Here is a 25,462-nt window from a genome sequence, read left to right on the forward strand (position 1 = left end):
TAACACAACTGTGACCTAGAACACCCAAGCTACAGTGTAACCTGGAATAGATTATGTGAATGTCTCAAACAGTGGATATATTTGTTTTCCTTATTTTTTGGTTCATCTGTACTTATATTGTATTTTAGAATAGCGAAATGTAACCATGACTAGACTAGCCCAACCTAACTCGGAATATTCTGTCTATGTAACCTGGAGAAAATTAGTGTGGGTGTCTTTATTGTAGATTAGTTAAATGTAGTGAATGAGTTAAGGAGAACGTTAGTCAAAGATAACTAGAAAACTGTTGGATAATAACTTCACTGATTACTTGTTAGAGTATTAGTGATTACCAGTTTCTGATGCACTGTACTGTAACTATGTCTTGACTGTCTTATGTACTGTCTTCAACTGTCTACGGTTACTTCATCTGTCTCTTGCATGTTTTCAGTCTCATCAGATGGTCGGAGTGTTTATTTAGCAGATTTTTTTTTTACAAGAATTAGTATAAGTAAACTTTTGCTTGTATAAAGTAACTCAAGTGTTACTAACTCCAAAAAGTAGCTTTATGATTTTTGTGTGAGGCAATATGACACAACGGACGAAAGATTTTGACAACACTAACGAGACAACAGTAGTCGCAGTGTTCATTTTGAAATTCATCGTCGTCCACCGTGAAGCTACTTTTTGGAGCAAGTTACATAAATGACCCTTGAGAAGTTGTTGTAAGATGCATACAGTGCTTGGTGGTTTCCTTTATTGTTGTTAACGTTATAGTGTAAAGGAGAAAGGTTTAATGTTTTAAAGTTTTCTTATATAGTTATATGTAAAAGTGATCTCAATTTACTCTTTTAGACAACTGAACTGAATGTTAAGTTGGTGTACATATATATTGTACTTAAGAACTGCCTGAAATAAATGAAAAAATTAAAGGAAGAATAGAATATAAAACATAAAAATAGATAACTTAGTGTATTAACAATTCCCAATTTGCCTGTGCTAAGTTTGCTCTGTTATGAGGTAATATTTCTACAACACTTCATCTAGCTTTTCTTTACTTAATTTTTAATAGATGATGTAAATATTATTCCTACATTATACCTGTATATTAATATTCTCTCTTCTTCTCTTTTTCATATTTTTTTCTTGGTGCCGACGTGTGTGTTTGTGGGTTCTGTACATGTCTGATGTGCGTGTGTGTTTATTTGTGGTCGTTCGTGGGCACATGTGTCTTGTGTGAACGTGTGGAAACGACTTTGGGCATGTATATGGGAATGGGGATATGTATGTATTTCTGTGCATGTGTATATTCGTGTGTGTGTGTGTGTGTGTGTGTGTGTGTGTACAGGTAAAGGACAAAACAGTGAGTGTGTCGGGCCACATGAAGGATGCGACGGTGGGAGCCAGCCAGTGGGTGGCCTCACACACCTCCAAGACGGCCAAGGCGGCGATGGAACAGGCCAAGTCCGGCCTCAGTGTTGGCGAGAAGTTCACACTCTTCGCTGTTGAGAAGATCACCACGTAAGTCAACTTCTTTACCTCTAACATGACTCTGCGGTCACTCGGTACCAGATGCCTCGCACGTGAATTAGTATTTTAACCACTCATAGGAGCGATATTGGTTTGTGCTGGATAATAAGACCCTTGTTGACGCGAAGAGTAGAATTCGGTCAAAACCTGTTAAAGAACAATTCACATATAACAACTGCTGGTATATCAGGACACACAGTTTGAATAGTACGATCAATATACAGTAACTGACCCATTAACCTCTTAAATATAACTCGCATGTTACAATTGTTGATACATCAGGAGACAGTTTGTATAATATGATCAATATACAGTACATAAATACACTTATTAAAGTTATTTACAGTTCTTAGAGAATTTAATAGTTTACAATCACACTCACGTTTTGGGGTCTAGGGTTTGACCAACGAGAACGAATATAATATCTTCCTGGTAGATGTTGGCAGGAACGAAAATTCTAGATCTTATCTCTATGATAGAAGGCGAGACTGCCCCTCAGACAGTCATACAGCTGCTACCAGCTCCATCTCGCTTAGTCAGCTATTATGAGTAGTAAACAGTTTCTTTACTCAACATGTGGCTGGCACGTAGCGATAACAAGTAAAGATCATTATTAATCATCTTCCCAGAACACAAACTGCCATTACAGTACAGTACTTACATATAAAAAATAGTCTCGTATTGGTACTTGAATTAATATCATATACTGTTTTTAAATGTGGTCTATAGAGCTGTTAATATCTGCTGTGAAATAACGACAACGATTAGAGTAATAACTTAACTATTCCTTGGCTTTAACAGTGTCCACAACCAGATGTATGACAACTCTTCTTCACTAACTTTTATTTATTTTACTGAAAGCGAAAAACAACATACCAGCATTTTTTTTTTCTTCTGTAATTTTGACATTTTAATACCATATAAAATTGTTAGTGGCTGGACGTGTTTACTTCTGAGTGTACGCCAGCCACTTTGGGGGCTAACGTCTTATGTATCCCCCCCCTGACAGTTTCTCACGTATCCTCCCCCTGACAGTTTCTCATGTCCTCCCCTGACAGATTTTCTCGGAAGGGGTTCGCTCACGTATTCATGTTCCTGGTGCTGGCAGGCTACACGGCACTGGGGGCGCTGCTGTTCATCGCTCTCGAGGCACCACATGAGAACGAGGAGAAGGCTGAGATCGAGAAGGCGAGGGCCAAGCTGATTGAGTCGGTCTGGGAAAGTCTAGTCCAGAACAAGGGTATTAATTTCACTCGATGGGAAGGGGTAAGAAACCATTATGTAAATAGACGTGTAGAGAGAGAGAGATCGTAATAGTAATGACAGTTGGTAGAGAAGAACAATGATTCGACGAAGTAGACTGTTAGGTAATGGTTAGAACAAAGAAAGGTTTTCTCTCAAACACGACATCACACAATAATTTTCTTTTCTTGAACAAATGTTTCTCAAGGTCAGTGTCGAGGCAGAAATATTAGATATTCTCCCAGTGTTGTCTGTACACCGATCTGATGAAATTTTAATCAGACTCCCACTCCTGCCTTCAGAGACTGTATTTCTGACTGACTTATTACCAACGTCAATCTTTAATATTCTTCCTGACGAGAGAGTATTATATCCTATAAATATATGATTTCTTAACTTGAATCTTAATTCTTTATCGTGAGTTAAAAGAAAAATGCCCAGGTTATGTACAGTTGGTCACAGGATATTTATAAGTCATATAAACTAATTAAAACTACTATCTTATTATAATATACAATGTTTACATAATTAGGTATCTGGAAAAGGGCTGTAATGCATATAGTGAACATCTCCCGGTAACCCTCGACTCTCCCCCAGATAGTGACGGGGTTGCTAAAGCCATACGACAACCAGATCAAACACTCCTGGGCGGAAGGCGCCTCCCCAGACACCGACGATCGGATATGGACATTTTGGAGGACCATGTTCTTCTGTTCTACCATAACAACCACCATCGGTAAGTGTTAACCTGCTCTTCATCAGCAACTTTTGATTTTTGTGTTCCATTATTTATCGATCCATGAAAGGTAAATACTGTTATGTTCTCTGATCACCAACACCACCATTGAGTGCAAAGTGGATGTGCTCTAGAATTCTAACATCATTAACACCATCGGTAATGTTCTTCTATTTTAGTTTATCCATCATGAACACCATTCTTAATTGTTCTTGTGTTCTGACATCACCACAAGTGATATTGGTGGAGGTAGCTGTTTTATCACCACCACCGACCCTTCCTTCTCGTATACCAAAGTTGTGTTAATATATTGTGAGTTGTTTTAAGTCCATCTCCTGTTTTCTTGAGTTGCTTTATGTGGGATCTTGAGTTGTCTAATGTTTCTCCATTGGCCAGAACATTCAGGCCATTTGCTCTAGTAAGTTCTACAATAAGCAGTCTGGTGTTACCTACCTCAGGCATGGTCTGATTTGTGATTTATACAGCTTAATACACATGTGGCCTCTGGTAAAGATCATGACGCTTCACTCTTCGCCATCTATCTCTTTCACCATCTTCATATCCTCAAAGTTTCTGCCATAGTCTTTGATTTTCTTTGGCAAAGTTCATAAGTCAAACTCTTAGTCCAAACCCCATCTCGCTTTCCGTCTCTGAGCGTTTTCGGATGCATGAATGTCTTTCATCCTGTGGTGAACTGTATATGTGGGAGGACAGCCAACTGGCACACGTCACAATATATTTCAACCCGAAACATTTCTGAAATACTATTTGCTGATAAAACCCATGAATTCAGTTAAGAAAACAAAATATTTAGTAATCTATCGAAAATAACCTAACCTAACCCACTTTAGTAGTTGTGTGTACTGTGTGCCATGACAGTAAACGACATCTTAAACGAGAGAAAGCAAATGGAAAATAAGCAGGAGATATGATTAGCAACAAAGGTATAATCTTGAAGAAGAAAACCAGAATATATTATAGACTGCCAAACTGAACACACTAACGGGCACAGACACCGGCAGCACACCGCGACGTTCGAATATATTAATATTTAGAAGTGAACATGCACGTTTCTACCACCAGGCACAACAGCAATTTAAATGATTTATAGAGAATATATTTCATTTTCTTTTCTTCTGTAATTTTCTTTGTAGGAATATTTTTTTGGTGATATAAGATTATACTTTTACGTGACGTAGAAATAAGCTGAAGATATTTTTGCAACAGTTGTAATCAACGAAATTTAGTTACTGTAATTTTAGTGATGGAAAGTTTCAGAATCATATTATTTTTCTTATTAATACACTGTTGTCAACGAAATACTCTAATGAATAACAAGACACCAGGCGGAGAAGTTAAATTTGTGGTGCTTTAAATGATCTATAAAGCTAAAGAAAACGGGAACGAACATTGCTCCTGGTGGCGGCTGGAAGAGCTACTCGGTGACTGTTGTCTAGCCTTCTGAGTGGACACCCTTAGAAATTGTTGTCTATTTCATCTTTTTCTCTCATGGCATTAACTAAACGTGATAGTACATAATCTTCAGAGTTTACTGTGAGGCTGGGGCACGTTGTTGATGAGTGACAATGCGGGAAAAGCCTAGTTACGAGATATTCCAGTATGGTAATCAATACTGCGGCACCCATGCGACCACCCTCACCACACCCGTTATCAAGTTACCTTGCAAACTTGACAGCCAAGTTCTTCACATCTCTATTTAGAAATACTAACAGTTACACGTACGATCAATCTAGTAATCTGACAGGCTAGGTTGTGTTAACTCTCAGACTGTGAGCTTAGAGAACAAGTGATGTGTGCTTAAGGAACTAGTGTGTGTGTGGGGTGGGCACTGGGACTGTTCAGGGAACTTTGGATGACCTTTGTAATCTGAAAATGATAATGTCGTAATTTATGGAGGTACCTATAGATGTTAATAGTGATCAGGGATGTGTGTGTATTCATCGCATTATTACAGTTAACAGAAGTCTCCAGAAACTTGTGTTAGTGCTTATCATGTTTGAGGCGTCGCAGAGTTAATGAGGGCATCTGGTCCCATGGTCGTCACTAATGCATCCAGGAACGCGTCCCAGTTATCATTACTTCAGTCAAGTTCAGGACTGCCGCTGTTTGTAGTTTATAGAAATATCTACTGCAGCTATAACTTTTGTTGTCAGTCAGTACGGTACTGTCACGGGTTTAATGTTTGGATGGATATTATATAAAAGTTTTGTATTTCTTAATTTCTTACCGTAGAGTTCGATACTTTCACACTGGTTACTTACAAAAGATTATTGGGTATCTACGTAATAATTCACTCCACCACTCGACATTCCATGTGATTTATACTTGATAAATGATGATTTAATGAGTTCCATTAATTTCCAACATCCATCTAAGTTATTGGTTATACTATAGTCTCGTGTCACCGACAGTCCACAGGACGGTGTCGTGGTACAGGACTCTGTGTAGCGCCCCATTCCCTTCAGGTAGGGGAGGGTGAGGACGTCTTAACTGACCCATGGTCTAGGCCCTCGGGCATACTAACTAAAATGTGGGTTTTGGGGCCTGAGACACGATGAACACAGTACAACACTGCCTTATCGAACTTATCTGTAGTGCAACATGACAATACTAATGTTACTACAATAACTCCAGCCAGCTCCCCTAGTTACACGGTGTTTACAGCCATTCTACAGTTACAATCATATGTTTCTCTGTAGTCTACAGTTTTAGTCAGTTTACAGTTTTATCCAGTCTACATATTAATCAGTCTACAGTTTTAACCAGTATATTGTTTTAACCACATGATCGAGTTAGCCTAAACCAGTGGTTCTCAACCTGGGGGCCGTGGCTCCCAAGGGAGCCACGGCAAGAATTTAGGGGAGCCACGGCGAGCTGTTATAAATTGTACGTTTCCAAATAATGTTGGGAATCTGAATTAAACAAAACTTGTATTACTTATTTTGACTTGGCAGAAGAGAATTTCCATTCTTTTTTTGGTCATTTTGTTCAATAATAACGACAATACAATTTTAATATTTACAAACTCTGGTGCTATTTTTTTTTTTTTTTACGGATTATTTAAGATTTCACAGGTCCAGTCCCTGTCTGTGTGACAGGCGCTGGACCGAGCTGCTGAACTGACTTGTTCAGTACGTGTCCGTGTGTCATCCCTTTGCAAGTGGTGATAGGACCGAATGATCTCAGTCTGACCTGGGATACCATCACGGAAACAGTGGAGTCTATTGTCTCTGAACCATATATTGTGTTTGAGCTTGACTCAAGCATAATATACTCCGTAATTGGTGTTACTTATTTAGTTTCATAATTCATGTGGTCGCTGCTTTACGTGGGTGAAATATTTGTACACTTTCTTTATTAATTATTTCCTTATTTATTTGTGCCATTGTTGTTCATACTCATTCTTTACTTATATAATCCTACCATTTTTAATGCTAAATTGGTATGACTCACTATTCTTCTCATTCTTCCAAGTCGGGCAGTGCTTGTCAAAGGAGGCGTGTTCTTGCTTACAGGAAGTACACCTCAGCTTGCTAGCTTGAGTGTAAATGTTTACCTGTGTGCATGTTTGTGTATGACTGTATGTGTGCTTTATGTGTGAGTGCATGGACGTGTTATGTATGTGAATGTGTGTATTTGCCATTCTAACTCTTTTCCTATTTATCTATCATTCTTTAGTCTTTATCACTTGTCTGTTTGTCTGTTCTGGGGGAAAAATGAAGGAGGCCACGAGGATGTTGAAAATTCCTCAAGGGGGGAATGGAGTGAAAAAGGTTGAGAACCACTGGCCTAAACGAAGAAAATATTTAGGCCATTAGAATACCAGGAAGGTGGATCTGATGGGATGTTAGTATTGGGTAAGGTGGGGAGGGACTTATGACTGAAGGGTAGGGACTGAAATTAAATGATTCAGTAGGGGAAAACATTATATTAAGAGAGAAAAAGTGAGAGTTTGGACATAAAAGAGAGAAAGAAAATGACAAAATTACAAAGAAAAAGTAAAGGTGTCCAACTATTGTCACCAATATCATCATCGTCCTTCACCACCACCACCACCATCATTCATCACCAACACACTCGTACATAACCACCCATGATCAACACCATCATCGTACATCACCAACACCATCATTCATCACTACCACTACCACCAACCACACTACCACCGCCACCAACCACACTGCCACTACCAACCACACTACCACCACCAACCACACTACCACCACCACCACCAACCACACTACCACCACCACCAACCACACTACCACCACCACCAACCACACTACCACCACCACCAATCACCTCCACAAACTCCCACCACCGCCTTTTCACCTGAGGAGGCTGCTTCATTCCCCACACTTCAAAAGGTGGGTTATACCTGAGCTTATTAATTGAATCCCAATAAGTGTGGGGAGGGGCGGGCCATAGTTGTAACGTCTCACCAGTAATATTTCTTTTATCCTTCTTTTCCTTATTATATTTTTTATATCTCTTATTTCCCCTACGCTGAGAACTCACAATAATTTATAGACATACTTTGTGTTTAATATCATATGCATATGGTTTTGTGTGTGTGTACCACAAGACTAACAGTGGTTCAGGAGCTCAACAGTAGTATTATGACAATGACAGTGTTGCTGTGTTGTTGTTTTATTAAGTGACAAGTGTTTCTCTGAACATATCATTACCGTTCGTATCTTTTTCCTCTGAACTATAATTATCATGTCATGAATGACATTGCAGAATGCACTGAATTTTAGTTAAACGATAAGAACGTGAATATCAAACGGAGTCATGCCGCATGACACACCGCAACAAACAGTAAGCCCCCAGCCGCCACAATCTTCAGCCTTCACTGCCTTCACTCGTCTCGTCTCTCGCACCTGGAAAGCTTTTGCTTACGATCACCATGAAACTCTTGAGAGTATTCGTCAGGAGGCTGCCCACTGCGCCGCGTCATTCTTCCTGAGCTGCGTGTTCTGCATGTCTTGCGCTATCTCACTCTCTATCATAGAGACCAGCCACCAAGAAAACCTCACTACAGCGGGTCTCTCTGATCTACTGCATGTAAATGACCAGATCCTCACGAGAGAGAAGGATGTGGTGAAAGATCTCTGGTCTAGGGTCTCCGAGCTACAAGAGGAGGAGTGGAAGGCCCAGGCTCAGGAGACGCTCAAGAGGGTGAGGGAGGAATATGAGGCCCTGCAGGAGTGTGAACCTAAGGTCGCCGAGCAACCCCTAGACTGGGGCCTCATGAACAGCTTCGTTTACATGCTCACTGTTACCACCTCCATCGGTGAGTACATCAGTCACCTCACAATGTTGCCATCATAATCTTCAATGTTTGATTATTGTGTTTATTACATGTTTTAGGTCTTTGTCTTGTTCCTGCTGCCTACGAATACTGTGCTAAACATACCCTTGGCCTTGATAAGTGTTTATATACTTGTATCAGTAAGTTATTTTTGTGTATACAGGGTAGGTTTGTGGAGGTGTGCATGTTCAAACTTCATGTGGGATACACTGGGGAACCAATCTTCTTCAGGTGATAACTAAGATCTTCTTCAGGTGATAACTGAGGTCCCTCGTCGCCTGAAGATTACCCCTCCCAGGTAATGTTTGATTGGTTAAACTAAAGGAGGGTTAAGCTGGCCTTCTTAGCATTACCTGTGGTAGGGATGGAAGTGCTGTCGTTGAGAAAAGAACTTGTTGATGAATATGAAGCAATTAGACAAAAGCAAACAGACAATCTATCCATTGTCTACTATGATGAGATGTATCAAGTAAAAGTCCTTCACAGTTTACGTCTGCATCTCTTGCAGGATATGGCCACATCTTCCCCCGGACCAACGCGGGCCGCGCTCTCACCATCGTCTACGCCATCGTTGGCATCCCCATTTTCCTTATCCTGATGGCTGACTTCGGCAAGCTTTTCACCAGGCTCCTCAAATCCCTCTTCGTTTTCATCAAGAGGCTCTACCGCACCGCCACCTGCAAGAGAGTGAGGAAGACTCGGGCTGTTCAGTCCGTCAAGGTAAGTTAATGGTGTGGCATTCCTTTGTCTGGGTTAAATAATGTCCCTTTGAGGGGCTGGCGCTTATGAAAGAGACGTATTTATGTCTATTTGTTTGGGTTTCTCGTGAGTACCTTGCCATTCCCATTTCTCCCAAGTGAAAGTGGGATCTAAACGGCCTGATGAGTTATGAGGGGCAGACACAGCCCAGTAAACCCTTTCAAGGAGAGACTGGCCGGCGCTGCTCTCAACCACTTTCACCTTCCCAGTTGTAAAGTTAGTCCCCCATCCACAGTCGGGTGTCCGGGGGAAATGAGTTCTGTATCCACTCACCCACCGCACTTCTTCCTCTTTGTAATATGGCTTTAGTGAGTTATGGAGTATGGATGGATTGTGAGCACTTACGAGGCAAAGTGTGGGTCTACAGCAGAAAGTTTCAGAGGCACTGCCGAGTGTTTCTGTGCTCTGGGGGTGGCGAGGGATTTATTGGCATTGTAAACTGGTGCAATAGTTTTTGTGTTACTGTCACTTGTGTCTTGACGTCCTGATCATCTACGTGAAAATGTAAGTAGTTTTGGGTGGCTCATCAGCTATATTTCTGCAATGTAACTAAATAATTGCTTATCTCCATTAACTGCTTCACCATAACCACATAATAACTATATTTTTATAACTGGATGATGAAAAATAGCCAAGAGTAATAATTATCTCATCTTGAGTCTTGTGTAAGATTAACCTCATATTAACCCAAGTTCTTACCTTCAGTTAGCACTCAACATGGCAACTCTCTCCTACCCTTCCTCACATTCTTGTAGGTTTTCCATCTGCTCATTATCTCCTCTATACAAACATGACAAAATATATAAGTGTTCTACGACTCTTAACAACTAATAAACTTTTTTCTAAAATGTGGCTTCATCTCACTTCTTTAACACTGCTCAAGATGGTGTTCTCTCTGTCCTGGGCCAACACCTGCTTCCTAACCTGCTGTTGTTACCAGACCTAACTAACTCTACTAACAAACTAACAATTAACCTTGGTGTGTCCTAGGAACACCAGTCAGTTGTGGTCCCAGCCCCCACCCCTCCTCTAGCTGTGCCTGAATCCACGTCAACAGACTTCGAAAAACAGGAGGAGGTCGAGCAAGGTCAGTTGAGAGAAAGAGAACCTTTCTTGTCGGAGAAACAAAAGAAGGAGGCAATGAAAGAAGAACAAAGAGGTGGCGATGATAATGATGAAGAGGTGGAGGTTCGTCCCTGCTGCTGCTCAGTAAGTTCTCGTACCATGTTTTTGTTGGTCTCAGCCAAGATGTTTATGTGTGTGAGGTGGTGCCCTTGACACACTGACTCCCAGGGCTGTTATACTTCAGATAATTATACTCTTCCTACTATTAACTGATACTATCAAGATTATTATTTTCCGTCATGTAGGAGAGATATATAAATATTAATAAATGCTTTATGGTATGAAATTGACATTTTATGCCAAAAAAAAATCTGTTTACCCAACCTTCCATTACACCTCCATCCGCCTCTACCCTCCCTTATTCCTACTGACACCCCTCTCTACCTCTCCTTGCTCTCACTCCTTCCTTCCTCCGACATCCTATCTGTCTCCGTTTCACCCTTTCTCTCCCTTTCTCCTCTTTGACCTCAACACGCCTTCCTTTCACGCATGTTGTATCTACAGGCGTGGTCGAAGAAGCTCAGTGGGTGGTGCAGTTCCCTATGCTGCAAAAAAGTCGTCCCTGAGGATATTACACCAGAGTCTGACGAGGAAGACATAATCGACGACAACTTCAACCTGCCTGTCTCCCTCGCTCTCTTTATTCTCCTTGTTTACATCATGTGCGGCTGCGTCATCTACACCATGTGCGTATTCCTAGTTTCTATTTGCCATTCCTTACGATAGCCTTTCTCCCTCTCTGTCTTCTCTTGCAAACTTTTATCATTATTTTTATCTTCTTCTGATATCCATTTAGGCCTCCCAACATACATCACTACACATATTCTTCTAGGGCCTTGTATAGATGGTCCCAAACCGCTATGTTTCGTTTCCAAATATTATTAAAAATATATATCACATGAATAAAACTGTACATATGTTGGTAAGCTTTTGTGAGCGAGTCAATATTGTTTATTTATTAACATTATAGGAAATATTCGCAGGAGATAATTCATCATTGTTTAAGAAGTTATTATTAACGTGAGTGATTACAGGTGGGAGCCTTGGAGCTACTTTGAGGCGTTCTACTTCATCTTCGTCTCCATGACAACAATAGGCTTCGGTGACTACGTACCACAGGTAATGTCACCCATAAGGTCGATGCCTGTGTGTTGTATGGTGTTAGTCATCGACCTTATGGACGTTTAATGTATTAGGGTGTCATACCTCAGTATTACAATAAACAACGGAGGGGATAATGATGCAGAAAGTGTCATTAGTTAATCCTAATTATTAAATTTTCAACCGTTAATTATTGGTTATTAGGGCAGAAAAAAAATATAATTCCTTTTATAGACCAATTTGTTTTTCCTGATAAAATATAAGTCTTTGTTCCCATATTATCACAAATTAATAATGTACAGTATATAATGTGAAAGATTAATTGTTTTGTTAAAGAACTAAATGGTAGTTCCTTCAACACGTGATGAACCAACCCCCTTCTCCACAGCATCCAGCCTTCATGATGATGACCACAGTCTACCTGGTGTTCGGGTTGGCCCTCACAGCTATGTGCATCAACATCATACAGGTAAAATGTGTCCTTAATTACTCACCTGTCTATCTTATTCCACCTTCATTTAACTTTCATTTTCACTCCTTCCTTCCGGGTTCGATCACCCTAAAGGAAGTTATAAGACTCGGAGCCGTTTATCCTGTCTCTTGTCAGTCAAATATAAAGTTTTCTCAAAGTTGATTTAGTGGAATATCTTGAAACTAGAAAACGACGTCTTGCAATTTTCGAACAATTCAATATGACGAAATATTAACGCCAAAACGCCTAACATTTATAGATATTAATGAAGTAAACTCATATATGTTTTGTTTTATTTGTTTTTAATGTCATCGATAGCATTGGTCTTAATTTTCTTAGGTTCACAATCAGTATCATGTTTCCCTCTGCCACATACTCTTAAGTTCACTTGTAATATTTCCTTTGCAGTGCATCACCACGTTAGTCAGATTAGACGAACCAAGTCTCCAAACATTAAATAGCTTTACCACCCTCGCATGACAAGGCTCTGGGAATGTTATAGTTTCTTGACATGGAGAGTATAATGAGACATCAAGGTGGTGCTGTACCTTACACAGCGGCTGCTTCTCCTTTAATGGAACACTAATTAGCAACGTCATTATAAATGTGTTATTGTGAAACAGTTTCATGAAGGAGACAACATCTACATAATATACCCCTTTGATTTTCTTTAATATTATACGTTTTCTATAACAGGAAAAGTTAACAGACACCTTCCGCCAAGCCTCTGAAAAACTGAAGGACTCATTTGGGCACATCATGGCGGCTTCGGCCAACCAGGGGGAAGAGGCCGCTCTACAGGAAGGGAAGGAGGTGGAAGTAGCAGAGGTGCACGGTAACAAGAAAACCGAACCTGACATAGTCACAGTCACATACAAGAAAGAGACATAGTTTACTACAAAGGAAGTGAAACAAAAGCATAATTTTAGGTAACGTAGTTTGAGACGTTTTCTTGAGGCCCAAAGAGACTTTTTCTGCTGTAGATTTGATCAAGAGAAACATGACAGACGTTGTTAGTTGTTAAGTTAAAGAAGATATCTAATCTGAGATTTTGATATACTGCAATTATACAGTATATACAGTATGTAGTAATGAAAAAAGTCAGGTCTTCTGGCCCCTGGACACAGATGTGTTCTATGGATTATCAACTTATTCATAGGATAATGCCATGTGTACAGTATCTTAAGTAATCTCTGATACCTGGGGAATATATGAAACATCAACGAGCGAAATTAGAGAGGATAAGAACGCAATCTAATGAAAGCAGTTATCTTAATCAGCAGTCAAGATGACCGCCATATTGGAGTGTAGGCACCAAGAACCGACTACACAGGCTAATGTTACAAGCTGGTAACTGCGATAAAGTAAATAGTCTTCATTTTTGATCAAGTTATGTCAGGTCAGACGAGGGATTCGAGGCAGTTCCTGGGTCGTATCTATGCCCTCAGTGACTGGCTTCATCTCCCAAGACACATATAGTTGAAAAGAATTTTCTGAGACCCTAAACTAAGTCAATTCCAATTTATAATATTTACAAGTAGAGAAGCTGAGGATATGGTAGGTTTGTCCACAACAACAACTGCCTCAGCGTTTAGCCCTAAAATTGGTTGTCACTAAATCTGAAGTGAGATAAACTGATCCTAGTTGTTAATTCTTTACGGAAAATATTGATATTTTGTAGATCGTTATCACTTTTTTTGTCTCTGAGATCTTACAATACCAACCTTTTTATGTCCAATATTTACCACAGAACGAATACAAAAGATAACAGCGAGATGTATATGCAGAGTACTCGTACTGCTAAGGGCGAGACACTCAGCTGGGCATCCACGTGGCGGTTCTAAGACAGATGTAGGCAGAGGTCGAGGTCAACCGGATATATCTAGCTGAGACAGACACAACAAGACACTGCAGGGAAATCAGTGGTTGAGAATGGCCCAGAGAGAATACAGGCATATCATCGGTGTTCATGAAGGCCATAGTGTACTTGGCTGATGTCATGATAAAACTCTCGTTAACATAATGTCCAAATAACTTTAATGTTCCGCTCAAGATTAGTTTAAGCTGCTGCTATTACTTTTATTACAGTTGATTCATTGTAATCTAACTCCTGGTAATATTAATGGTAATAATGTTTGTGTGTGTGTGTGTGTGTGTGTGTGTGTGTGTGTGTGTGACAAATTATAATTGTTATTTATTAGTGAATTTGATAGTATGATAGCAATGAACTGTCCCTTGTACTAAGACTGAAGCGAATCAAGATAGACCATTAGGAAGAACCTTTCATAGATCCAATGCTCGAGGATAAACGACACTTGCCATGACAGACTGGGGTTATGGCAGCTCGTGACAACAGTGACATTAGTTGTTTTTGAATTCGAAAAGTGAACGTCGGGACTTCATATTTTATCATTTCACTCTATATCCAGGCAAGTGAGTCAACATTTTTGTACATCAATTACTCTGTCAAAACCACTAAACTATCGCTGACAATCAAGGTGACAAACATTGTGAGTAACTACTTATGACTATTATCCCATTTCAAAAAATTTCTGCTATGAATTTTTCATCATTCTTATAACGGGAATAATATTCAAGTATATTTCTAAAGGTGGCAGTAAATTTGTTGGGCGTCGTCATGGGTGATTAATGGCATTACATATATGTGCGTCGTGTTGTTTGAACCACAAGAATAAAAAACATTGAAAACATCCCTAAACGTCTCGGTTAGGTGATGTAGACCACATCAGTCACCAAAGGATGAAAGCATCTGTTATCCGACCTCCTCTCCCGCATACTGTTGAGATGAATTATGGCTTTATATAATCAGTTTAGTATATATATGGTATATTGTATAACGCAGCAAATAAAGACGATATTGTAGATTTTGTCGAAGTTACAACTGCAATCCCACAAAATCCGACAAAATTGTGTAGCATGTCACCGGTAGTTCTAAGAGTCCAGCGGCAAGGTTCATTGTTTACAGTTTTCCTTTACTAAGATGGAAGATCGTCAGCTGTTATGCAAACTTCACAAGAAAACAAAGTGGAGTTTCCAATCTTGACCAATATATTTTAATCAATCTGAAAATCATTCTCTAATAATCTTATAAATACTGTACTAGAAATAACGCTGTTTATTTATTTTCATAAAATTTGGAGATATTTTGTCTGTAGTCTGAAAAAGTTGAATAGCCATTTATAAGCTTAAAGTTCAATATATCGTTTCATCCTACAGAGTTGTAAAGAGACTAAACTCATTAGGGAAGTTTCAACATTACAACGGGAAGTGAGTCGTCGCTCCACACCCTCTGAGTGTTCTTGGTCTAAATACCGTGTGGAAGGTTCAGTCTTGCTGCCTAAGCGCCTTCGTTATTCCATCCGTCTGAGAGTTCTACTTTCAGAATCTGTTAGGAGTTCTAGTCTTTACAAATCCGTAAAAAAGGTTCTAGTCTTTATAAATCCGTCAAAAGGTTCTAGTCTTAGCAATCCGTCTAAAAAGTGTAGTCTTACAATTTATCTAAAAGTTATAGTCTTACACTCCGTCTAAACGTTGACTTTAAAACCTGTCCTTTTGACCATCTTTCCGACAACTGTTGCCTCTTTACAGCTTACATTTGATTCGTGTCACAGTGTGTCCTCATCCTCAACTGTATCACAAATCTCATGTCAATCAATTCTGTGATCTTTCGGTAGATGTTTATTCTTCTACTTTGTACCGTTGGAGGTTATGTAACAGAGACCAGACTATTACTGCGTTGTGTAGTAAAATTAGGGGTCCTTAAGTGACGTTCAGAAGTTAAGCAATTTTGATGAGCTGAACTGTATGTGATATTCCTGGGTTTAACATTGTCAAACTGCCATTTAATTAGTTTATAAATGAGTTTTCTTGCAATATTTCCAACAAAAACTGCATCAATTTGTTGTAGCTGATTTATAAAAGAAAACTGTGACGATAGTGGTCGTTCTACGGCTTGTCTTATCAGGTATTACAATGGTATCTCTTGTAGTTACATTTCTGACACCATGTTTTACTTTGTTGGCTGAATATGAGTATTTCCTGAAACTTGTGGCTTTCCTTTGAATCACTCGTTGTGTAAGGAAGGACACACCAACACAAGCAGGTAGGCATGGCGGATGTGATTGAGTCTGGTCTTATAAACTGAAACAGATTAGAATGAACCCAGTATTAATCACTTTATCATATACTTGGACTATGTTAAGTGTAGGATAACCTGTGAATATTTCCTAGATTTATATACTGTACCACATAATGAATTTGTACTTTTGCTAAATGATCACTTGTTGCTACTTAGCGCTTCTTGCTGACTTAGCTTTATCTCCATAGTATAGAGTCTCAAGCTTCGTACTATGACTATTACTTGTAACTAAAGGTATAAATATGCATCTAACAGGTTGGTTAAATTTTAAGTATAAAAATTACGGCCATATAACACTGAGACTCTACCATATAAGGAGACGTTCACGCTCAGTTAACACCAATTAATGGAAAATCTTCCCAGAAATGCTGTACGTGCACTTTTGATGTTTGTTTGTTTTTTTGTTTTTTGTTGGTGTTTTAACTTATCCCAACCAGTTACGTGCATTCTTACATCTTTAGTTGCGACGATTATTAATTGTGTGAATCTTTGAGGGTGTGGAGCTTGTACAGTATGGTAATGAACCAAGCAAAACTATCTGGCCTGTGTATCCACAACACAAACAGCGCACAAAGACAGTAATAATCCAATGGTTTGATTCCTTCATAATCAATAGCTATTTTTAATGTAATTTTTATGATTTTAGAATCTCGTTATACATGTTACTCGTCAGGTCGTGTTTCCACAGCCTGTGTGACTTACAAAGTAGATGTACTGTACTGTACTGTTTAGGTGGTAGTATTTCTTTTTTTTATTTATATAGTAATCGTAATTTAACTGTATATTCAGTATTATACATCTTGTTAACAATTTGCCTTACTCGGTGCTGTATAACTTGAGAGAAGAGTGTAAGGGACATGTGAAGAGAGGTGTCACACCATGATACAGTCGCTCTCCTCAGACAGCTTTACTCATACCCGATCGTTGCACATTACAAGTTACTTATCGCACAAATTTTATCTCAGTTGTTGACATACGAGCAATTGATGTAGATGGAGTTCTTTCTAACCTCATGACTGTAATATACCTATTTTATCGAAGTACCATTCAATTTCGTTTCACTTTCCATTGACTGAGTGACGCAAGTCCTCACCTTTACGAATTTTCATTTCGTTTTATGACGTCAGTGTTTACATAGTAACATAAAATGTAGACAGTTATCAATTAAGCTACTGTAGGTATGCAGTGTTTACCTCAGCCGTTGATCTGTGTATTGTCACTGTGTTTACCTGCATCGTCATAGTTGTTTACAAATTCGTGACGTCAGTCATCCTCTATTGTAAGTTTGTGACATTTAAAGGGCCACTGAAAACGGAAATAATGATATCATGAATAAGCATGAGCGGCTTTGGACAGATATCTCCTGACGTAAGTGCAGTACTCGGTACACCTTTGTCATCGGTACGCACTACACACCCATTTATAAACTTACGGCTTGATAATTGAACCTTTGTTGATAATTCACTGTTACTCTTGTAAAATATGAATATTTACATATTAGTTACTTTTCAGCTACCAGTTGTTTTATTTATGTAATGGAAGTCATGTCTCATTTTACTTTGAGCATAAACAATATGTAACTCGTTTAGTTGAATCGTGGTGAATACCAAAGTTGTAGCAGCTGGTAGTTAGACAGAACAACATTGTCATTTGAGAAAACACAGTAGCTGCTGGACTACTAATTACTCAAGTATTTGAGTTTAAACAGTATTTTTTTTTATACAATGCAAGTTCAACAAAATATGGAGAGTAATTTGGGAAAAAAGATCTTATTAAATACAAAAATTCATAGCGACTCAACAGTACTTCTGAAAGTGTAGGAAATTTATTATATGAACTTTTATCAATCACTGGCTGAGTGGAACTATTACTCTGCCTGGAGGCAACTTGGGTCTTCCTAGATACTGGAATATACCGAAATGTGTAGAACACATCAGATAATACTACACTTTACGGTTTTATTATGCTGTTTCTTGCCGTACAGGTGCCACAACACTACTGAGGACACCAACCTAACCTAACCTGCCCTAAAATCGTTTGGTTCGATAAGTTAGGTGTATGCCTGTACATTTCTGGATCTCCTCGGTATTCCGGCGAATTCAGCATATTCCGGTATTGAAGGAGGCAAACAGTGTGCTGTTTCCTACACAGAATGTTGTAATACACTATTGGTCCCAGATTCTCAAGATTCATGCATTAATGTTTCCCCTTACAAAGCCGGAAGGAACAATTATTTTACATTAGAATGTTATTGCAATTTCAAAGCCATTTTGGCCAACATTTTTAGCCATAGTTTATAAGAGATCTTAAGTCCCCAGACAGAAGACAACTTTAATGTATTAATAATTTAGAAACTCGGACACTGAAACTCTCCAGAAGCTGAGGGTGACAGAGTTGTGTTCTGTGAGTCAGCCTAAGTTGTCACTCTTCACTGGCGACTGAAATTAATGTAATGGAATACAAAACTTGGCAGTTATATTCACCACAAATAATAAGATCTGTAATATTATCCTCACCTCCACTTACAGCCAGCTTCTGCACCAACTCTTACCACCTGTCAACTCAACCTCCCACTCCTGTACTCACACAGTTGCGAATAAGTTACCCTCTATGTATCGAACTAAACAAAGAATTTATTTGAAATACTCTGTAACATTCAATGTCATAATATTCTGACCACGGGGGTTAGTTTTTCTGACCCTTTGCAAACTCTACTCTGTAATTCCTTTGCGCTACAACTCACAGGATGAGTTTGGGGTGCACAATAAACTAGCCGCTGTAAGTGGCAAAATTAAATTTAAAAAATAATTCCTCCACATACCCCATCAACACACTCCACCAACCACACTCATTCACCTACACCACCCACACCAGGCCTCCCGCTTACTCGACCATCGTGCCCAGCCCCTACCCCCATATCAGGACAATGATCTCCGCTTCACTTTACAGCAATACACTCATCTTATATTACGTCACCAGGCTATACGTTGTTCTTAAAGGCTCTATGACATTTTACAAATAAAATTAACAAATGTTTGTGTTTTACTTCCTCCTCTCTGCTGTTATTCCATACATCAACAGTAAGGTCTCTTGAACACAACGATTACCAGACCCCACCAGATTGTGTTAGCAATACATGTATGATAATTATTGTTGGGTTGTATTTGGCAGCACTGGTCCTTGGAAGACTCCTGCCACGGGGTTTACAAGTACGTCCTGAGATGTGTGCGTGCGTGCGTGCGTGCTGGTTAGGGCACACCTCTGTATAACCTACAGATATATATTTTAGTGGTGTTCAGAATATTCCTCTTGGTTCATGACATTAAAACGTGAGGCAGCAGTGTAATGACGTTACAAGTGCGAGTTTCCTCATGTCGGTGCATTTGGGGTGATCTCTGCCGCCTCTGATCACTTACCTTATTGGGAACTTTGATATTTAGTCGCTTAGCTGCTGGAGATAGTGGTATGTCTTGTCTTCCTGGATATTCCTTAACATCAGGTCACACAGGTCGCTCATCAGGTTCAGGCTGTTGTGTTAATGGCAGCTCCTACTACCTTAAAAGCCAACTTGCCTACTTGACCTTAGGGCTGGCCATATATATATATAACGGATAGCTACGTCTATATGCTCTAGTCTATGTATATATGTACTTCTTGTTAATTAATGTTTGTCAGTTTGTACTTGAGTGTATAGGGACCGAATTGCTTTGTTTGAAATGTTGGGTAGTTATCGCTCGCCAGTAAGTGTTGGTTGCTATAATGATAATATTTATTCGGTAAAGTCGTCATGCAGGTTTACAATTGAATAGGCATGTATATTGTAAACTATGCAGCTGTACAGTTCAACATGAATATAGACAGTGTAGATAAACGGTGAAGGTAGGCCGTGGGAGTATCCTGTGTGCCGAAACATTGCAGATAAACAACAATGCTGCTGCAGCGTAAGTAGCAAGGCAATTTATCCAAGGATGCTTATTTCCGGGAGGGCTCTTTGCATAGGCTTACGCTTGGCCTTCTTAAAGACGATACGTAAAATCTTTCATTGAAAGGAAACTTCAATTTTACGCTCGATACAAACCATAGAAAACAAATCTCTCGTGATAATTATAGAAAACGTATCATCATAATGTTGGGGACTATTTTACCTCTGGAGCAAACATTGCGCAGCTTTACTTGGATATAATTATATTACTTGGCTTTATCCTCTTCACCACTGATTGATTTGTTAGCCGTTTGGTTGGTACTAGCCCGCACGCATATTTATATTTATATTTGGTTAAATTCAATAGTAAAAAACTCAGCATCTACCAATTACACTTTCTAAATTAAACGATTTCCCACCAATTACATTTCAGGACGCTATCATTCTGCCAAATTATAAAGTAGATATACTAGACCTCACCATTTCCTCTAATATGTCATGGAAGCCACATATCCTCAACATTGATAAAGCTGCCTCCCAAATGTTGGGAATGCTGTACAGATGCCGTAGCTACTTCACTCCTGAGCAGTTGCTTCAGGTATGTAAAGGATTCATTCGTCCCAACTTGGAGTACTGCTCTCATATCTGGGGTGGCTCTTATTCTGCCCAACTGTTAGATAGTTGACAATCTTTCTTCCCTTTCTCTTCTCCGCAATGTTGCTTCACTCTCTCTCTTTTACAGGTACTTTAACGGGCATGTTCGGTGGATTTAGCATCCTGTGTACCGCCGGCAAGGCAGTTGGCTAGTAACACACGGTTCCCCACCGTTTTTCTGTGGATGTCGGTCACACCAGAATAACCCGTTAGAGTGCATCCTTCTTTCCTCACAGCCAAACTGTGGAATGCTCTGCCTTCTTCTGTGTTTTCATATTCATACAATCTGTCTCACTTTAAAAAGCTGGCTTTCCAGCATCTTCGTGGTGTAGATTAATATAACTCTTTTCTGTTTTCCTTTTATTTTCTTTCTATTCTTTTTTTTTTCGCCCCCTAGGCCCCATTGTGGGTAGTTTGACCTGTGCCTGGGTGGGCTAATTCCCGTAAAAAAAAAAAAATTCTTCACACACAGGATGGTAGATATATGGAACAAACTACCAGTTCAAGCGGTTCCCCACTCACGATATATCAATGGTTTACTGTACTGTATAGTTACTATAGTACATATACTTTTATTCATTACTTTTACCAGTTAAATTGAAAATTATTGATTTTCACTCATTCTTTACTCACTTAATTCATTAAAACATTTAACTTTACTCAGTTATAGAAAGACGGCAATAAACACATCCTTACACAACATAATGGGAATTCAGTTGTACAACAGACAAGAATTAAGAGCTTTTCAAACCTGATTCTTCATTTCTGTTTTGGGATCAATTAGCTGAACCACCATTACATTACTGAGCCTTCCAGTGGCCATGATTATACAAGTAGCATTTTTGTGTGTACATATTCACAGTATATACTATATTGTACTGTAATTGCATCAGAGCTTCTATTTTGACGAGCAGGGCTTCACTGTTCCTCAACCTATACATGGTCACAGGAAAATGGAAAATAAGAGATAACATATAATTAATAACTTTATATTAAAATGGTTGTAAATATATACAGGCAGATACTGCACAGAGCGTAGCTTGTGTGGCCACACTACATCAGGTGGCCTTGGTAACTAACACCACTTTGTATATACAGTATTGCTTCTTTTAGGTAGTGTATCGATCATTATCTGTCTCCAAACTCCAGCCATTTTAAACAGACACACGGACAAATTCTATAACACCTGGAGAACACCACACACACACACACGCACACACACACCCGGAGACTGCCTCTTCTAATCTTCAAAATGTTTTCCCTTACTTTATTCAACCCTTCGTATTATCGTCAGTTGGACAAGACTCACCTTGGCCAATGGTGCAAGTTGCTTCATCCAAATCTCACCCACTTGTCACAACAACAGCTGCATTATCCAAAGTTGGATTTTAACTTTATTTGTTTTGATACACCTGCAGAAACAACAACATCCATATGCTTATGTTTGAGAAGAGCCTTGTTTAGCAGTACAACCTGCAGCACTGGCCAGCGAGAGGGTTTATATTACCGTATTTGTATATTTTAGATCTAATAACAAATTTGGGAAATCCCCAAATTGGGTTCGTTTACAGTCATAAAGCTTGCCAAATAATTGATACACTACCTGTACTGTACATATTACTTGTAAGATATACAGTACAACGTTTGCCTTAACACCAAGAGTAAGATTTCCTGTACTTTTTTTTTAATTTTTGTATTGATACCAACTATTAAATTTATTACAAAATAGAGAAATGACATTTAATGAGAAGGATGATGTGTAATGTGTTGTGGATATGAGAAATAAAGATGAATCACTGAATAGATTACTGGATAAACAACGGTACAGTATATGTATGGGAAATAGATGCAGCTATTTCTTATGAAGTTTCTACACATTGTATCTTATAATAATGTAAACACCTGACATACAACGGAGGAATACACTGTAGAGTTTCTTGTGGAAGATTATTTAAAGACGTAACTAATAAATATGATATGAACACATTTCCAAGACAGTACAGTAATTATTGATATGAGTTTCATGATTAGCTTTCACTTTCAGCTAAAATTTACTTAACATTCATTTTTTTTTTTTATTTACCCTGGTATGACGCCATGTAAACAAAGATAATTAATGATAAAGTTTTAAAATAAGAACTCTTATAAAATGTTGAGAAAATAGGCACTGATTATGGGTCACATTTCATAAAAAAAAATTATTTATATTTTTCCTACATTAACTGTCAAGCTCTATATCCATTTAGAGCCTGGTGTTATTATTATTTATAAACTGCACTAAACGTGTTAATACTCATGACCACAAATTCTCTAAAAAGAATAATAAAATCCTCTTTCCAACATTTTCAAGACTTTACAATCTTCTTAAAAATGGTGATGAACAGAGAGAACGCCACAGACGACAAACATCTAAGGAATTATGTAGTGTGACACCTGATTGACAGGAGGACATGATGAACCAGAACTAGGTACAGTACAGTACAGCTCAGGGAGACGTGGGGTGTTTAGCGGTTCTTACAGTATAATAAACCTCGTACAGTGAGAATTTAGTATGTACTTGTACTATAATAAGACTTATTCCTTTCCTTTGATTACCAGAGTATTTAAGATAATATGATCTTGTTTTATAAGAAAATTATCAGAGACAAAAATACATTATACAATGAAAGGTTTCTTTTCTCAGGGAACAATTATAATTACTCTCCAACACAATTCTTGGGAAAATAACATCTGGCTTTTGGTAATTCAATTTGACAATAGCTAATACTGTACCCAAAGAAAGTGTAAATAAAAGGAAATCTTATTTCAAGCGATAAAACTGAATATAGTCAGATAATTACCTGGTAGCATCTCGGAGACTATGACACAGACACATACAGTACAGATGACGACAAGTAACAGTCCTGAACAATACTCTACAAGTTTGTGTTATTTGTACTTTCATCTCAGTGTACACTCAATATTGTGTCTTCATACATATTTCATATTCAACTATTTTTTATTATTTTTTTTAAACAGAAAATAGTACGGTACCTCTTTATATACTATTTATCTCCTTAAACCCTTCACTATGGGGACACCACTTCTAACATTGTACTTGGCTAACTCCTGATGATTTTATTCAGCTCAGAGGCAACCCGTACACTAGGGGTTGAGAGAGCTGTGATCACAACTTAAGTGACCCAGTACTGTATTATGGAATCATTGAGGATGACTGCTACAGTAATAGTTTTCATCGGTGTTGCCTTAATTTTGTATTCTTAACTGACATCATCTACTATTGATAATTTATACTAATAGTTTTACCACCAACACTGAGACATTTTTTTTTCTCATTTTTTTCACAGTGCAAAAATAGAACGGATTTTCCTGGGTGTAATACAAGTGATGTTGCGTTTAGTTATTGTTTTCTAAAATCAGTTTTCATATCAGTTTTAATCTCATCTGCACACATCGTCTGTTTGATTATTTTTCTAATATTTTGTCACAATATTAACTTTATTTTTTTCTTTCCATCACATAAAGAGTTGTAAGACATGAGATAATCAGTGGTAATAACTCATCGTCACAACAAGCAACAACCCACACCGTGCACCAGCCGCCCAACAACCTTGGTTGTTCTGACACAAAATTTGCCTCAGAACAATCGCCTCGGCTGGTGACGATGTTGTGTAAGGATAACATGGTTGAATGTGCAACAGTGAGCACTACCCACCACTGCCACCACCGGATTTATCCCAGCTACTGAATGTTATTTCATAGTTTACAGGTCTCCATTATTGAGGTTACTCAGTTTATTTGGTCATTTTTCCTGACATCTCACTTTTCTCTTAATTTCCAAGTACTGTATCACTGTCCTTAGAATATTTTTTTTTCTGAGATTAAAGAAAAATACCAGTATGACAAAAGTTACAGTCCTGGCCACCTGCACTCTTCTTGCCCCAAGAAATATAGATTGTATCAACATCCTTGACTCCTTGTTTCCACCACATACGATGCAGACATCATTATTTTTAGTGCAGTACACAACCAATTATTTTTTTAAAGAAATTAAATAATAAGTTCAAAAATGCTAAATCCTCTTCCTTGTCCAAGTACAGTATGAAGCTTTGAGTTAAATAATTCTGTAGTTTCTGGGTTTTTTTTCTTAATTACTGTTTTACACTGTTTCCAAGTCTCTTTTTCATCATGTCCTTTTGCCCAAAAGATATCCAAGATCTTCATTCTTGTCATGCTTTGCTTGCCTTGGTGAGAAGAACCTCACAAGACGATAGAAGTCCCCCCCCCCCGCAACATCCAACAAGATGAAGTGATAATTCAGGCAGACAGCACCTTCAGGCGGGAAACAAGCAGCAGTTGCAGGTAAGCGCTCTGCAGGGGACGGTTCCGGGACAAATGCAGCAGCGCCTCCTCCAGGGAGAACCACTCACGCCGTCGACCTGGAAGAC

At 38.7% G+C, this 25,462-nt stretch overlaps 2 protein-coding genes across 11 annotated transcripts in view; one reads left to right on the top strand and one right to left on the bottom strand.

Annotated features, from left to right (window-relative positions):
- Positions 1-19,472, top strand: part of LOC121875974 (TWiK family of potassium channels protein 7-like) — an 84,179-nt gene extending 64,707 nt beyond the window's left edge. For 8 of the 9 annotated variants that reach the window (XM_042380805.1, XM_042380806.1, XM_042380802.1 and 5 more), the window contains 9 exons: positions 1,328-1,500; positions 2,568-2,775; positions 3,349-3,487; positions 9,331-9,542; positions 10,572-10,790; positions 11,211-11,392; positions 11,741-11,825; positions 12,196-12,276; positions 12,976-19,472. In XM_042380805.1, the coding sequence (XP_042236739.1) occupies positions 1,328-1,500; positions 2,568-2,775; positions 3,349-3,487; positions 9,331-9,542; positions 10,572-10,790; positions 11,211-11,392; positions 11,741-11,825; positions 12,196-12,276; positions 12,976-13,170 (1,494 nt within the window). In that variant the 3' untranslated portion in view covers positions 13,171-19,472. The remainder of the gene's footprint in view (positions 1-1,327; positions 1,501-2,567; positions 2,776-3,348; positions 3,488-9,330; positions 9,543-10,571; positions 10,791-11,210; positions 11,393-11,740; positions 11,826-12,195; positions 12,277-12,975) is intronic. The other variant, XM_042380808.1, reaches the window with a different exon arrangement.
- A 2,515-nt stretch (positions 19,473-21,987) lies between these two features.
- The window catches only part of LOC121875968, a 44,155-nt gene continuing 40,680 nt past the window's right edge, over positions 21,988-25,462 (bottom strand). The window contains exon 4 of one of the 2 annotated variants that reach the window (XM_042380786.1): positions 21,988-25,453. In XM_042380786.1, the coding sequence (XP_042236720.1) occupies positions 25,332-25,453 (122 nt within the window). In that variant the 3' untranslated portion in view covers positions 21,988-25,331. The remainder of the gene's footprint in view (positions 25,454-25,462) is intronic. The other variant, XM_042380787.1, reaches the window with a different exon arrangement.

The sequence above is a fragment of the Homarus americanus genome, unplaced genomic scaffold (assembly GCF_018991925.1).
Source record: "Homarus americanus isolate GMGI-L3 unplaced genomic scaffold, GMGI_Hamer_2.0 scaffold42818, whole genome shotgun sequence".
Taxonomy (NCBI): domain Eukaryota; kingdom Metazoa; phylum Arthropoda; class Malacostraca; order Decapoda; family Nephropidae; genus Homarus; species Homarus americanus.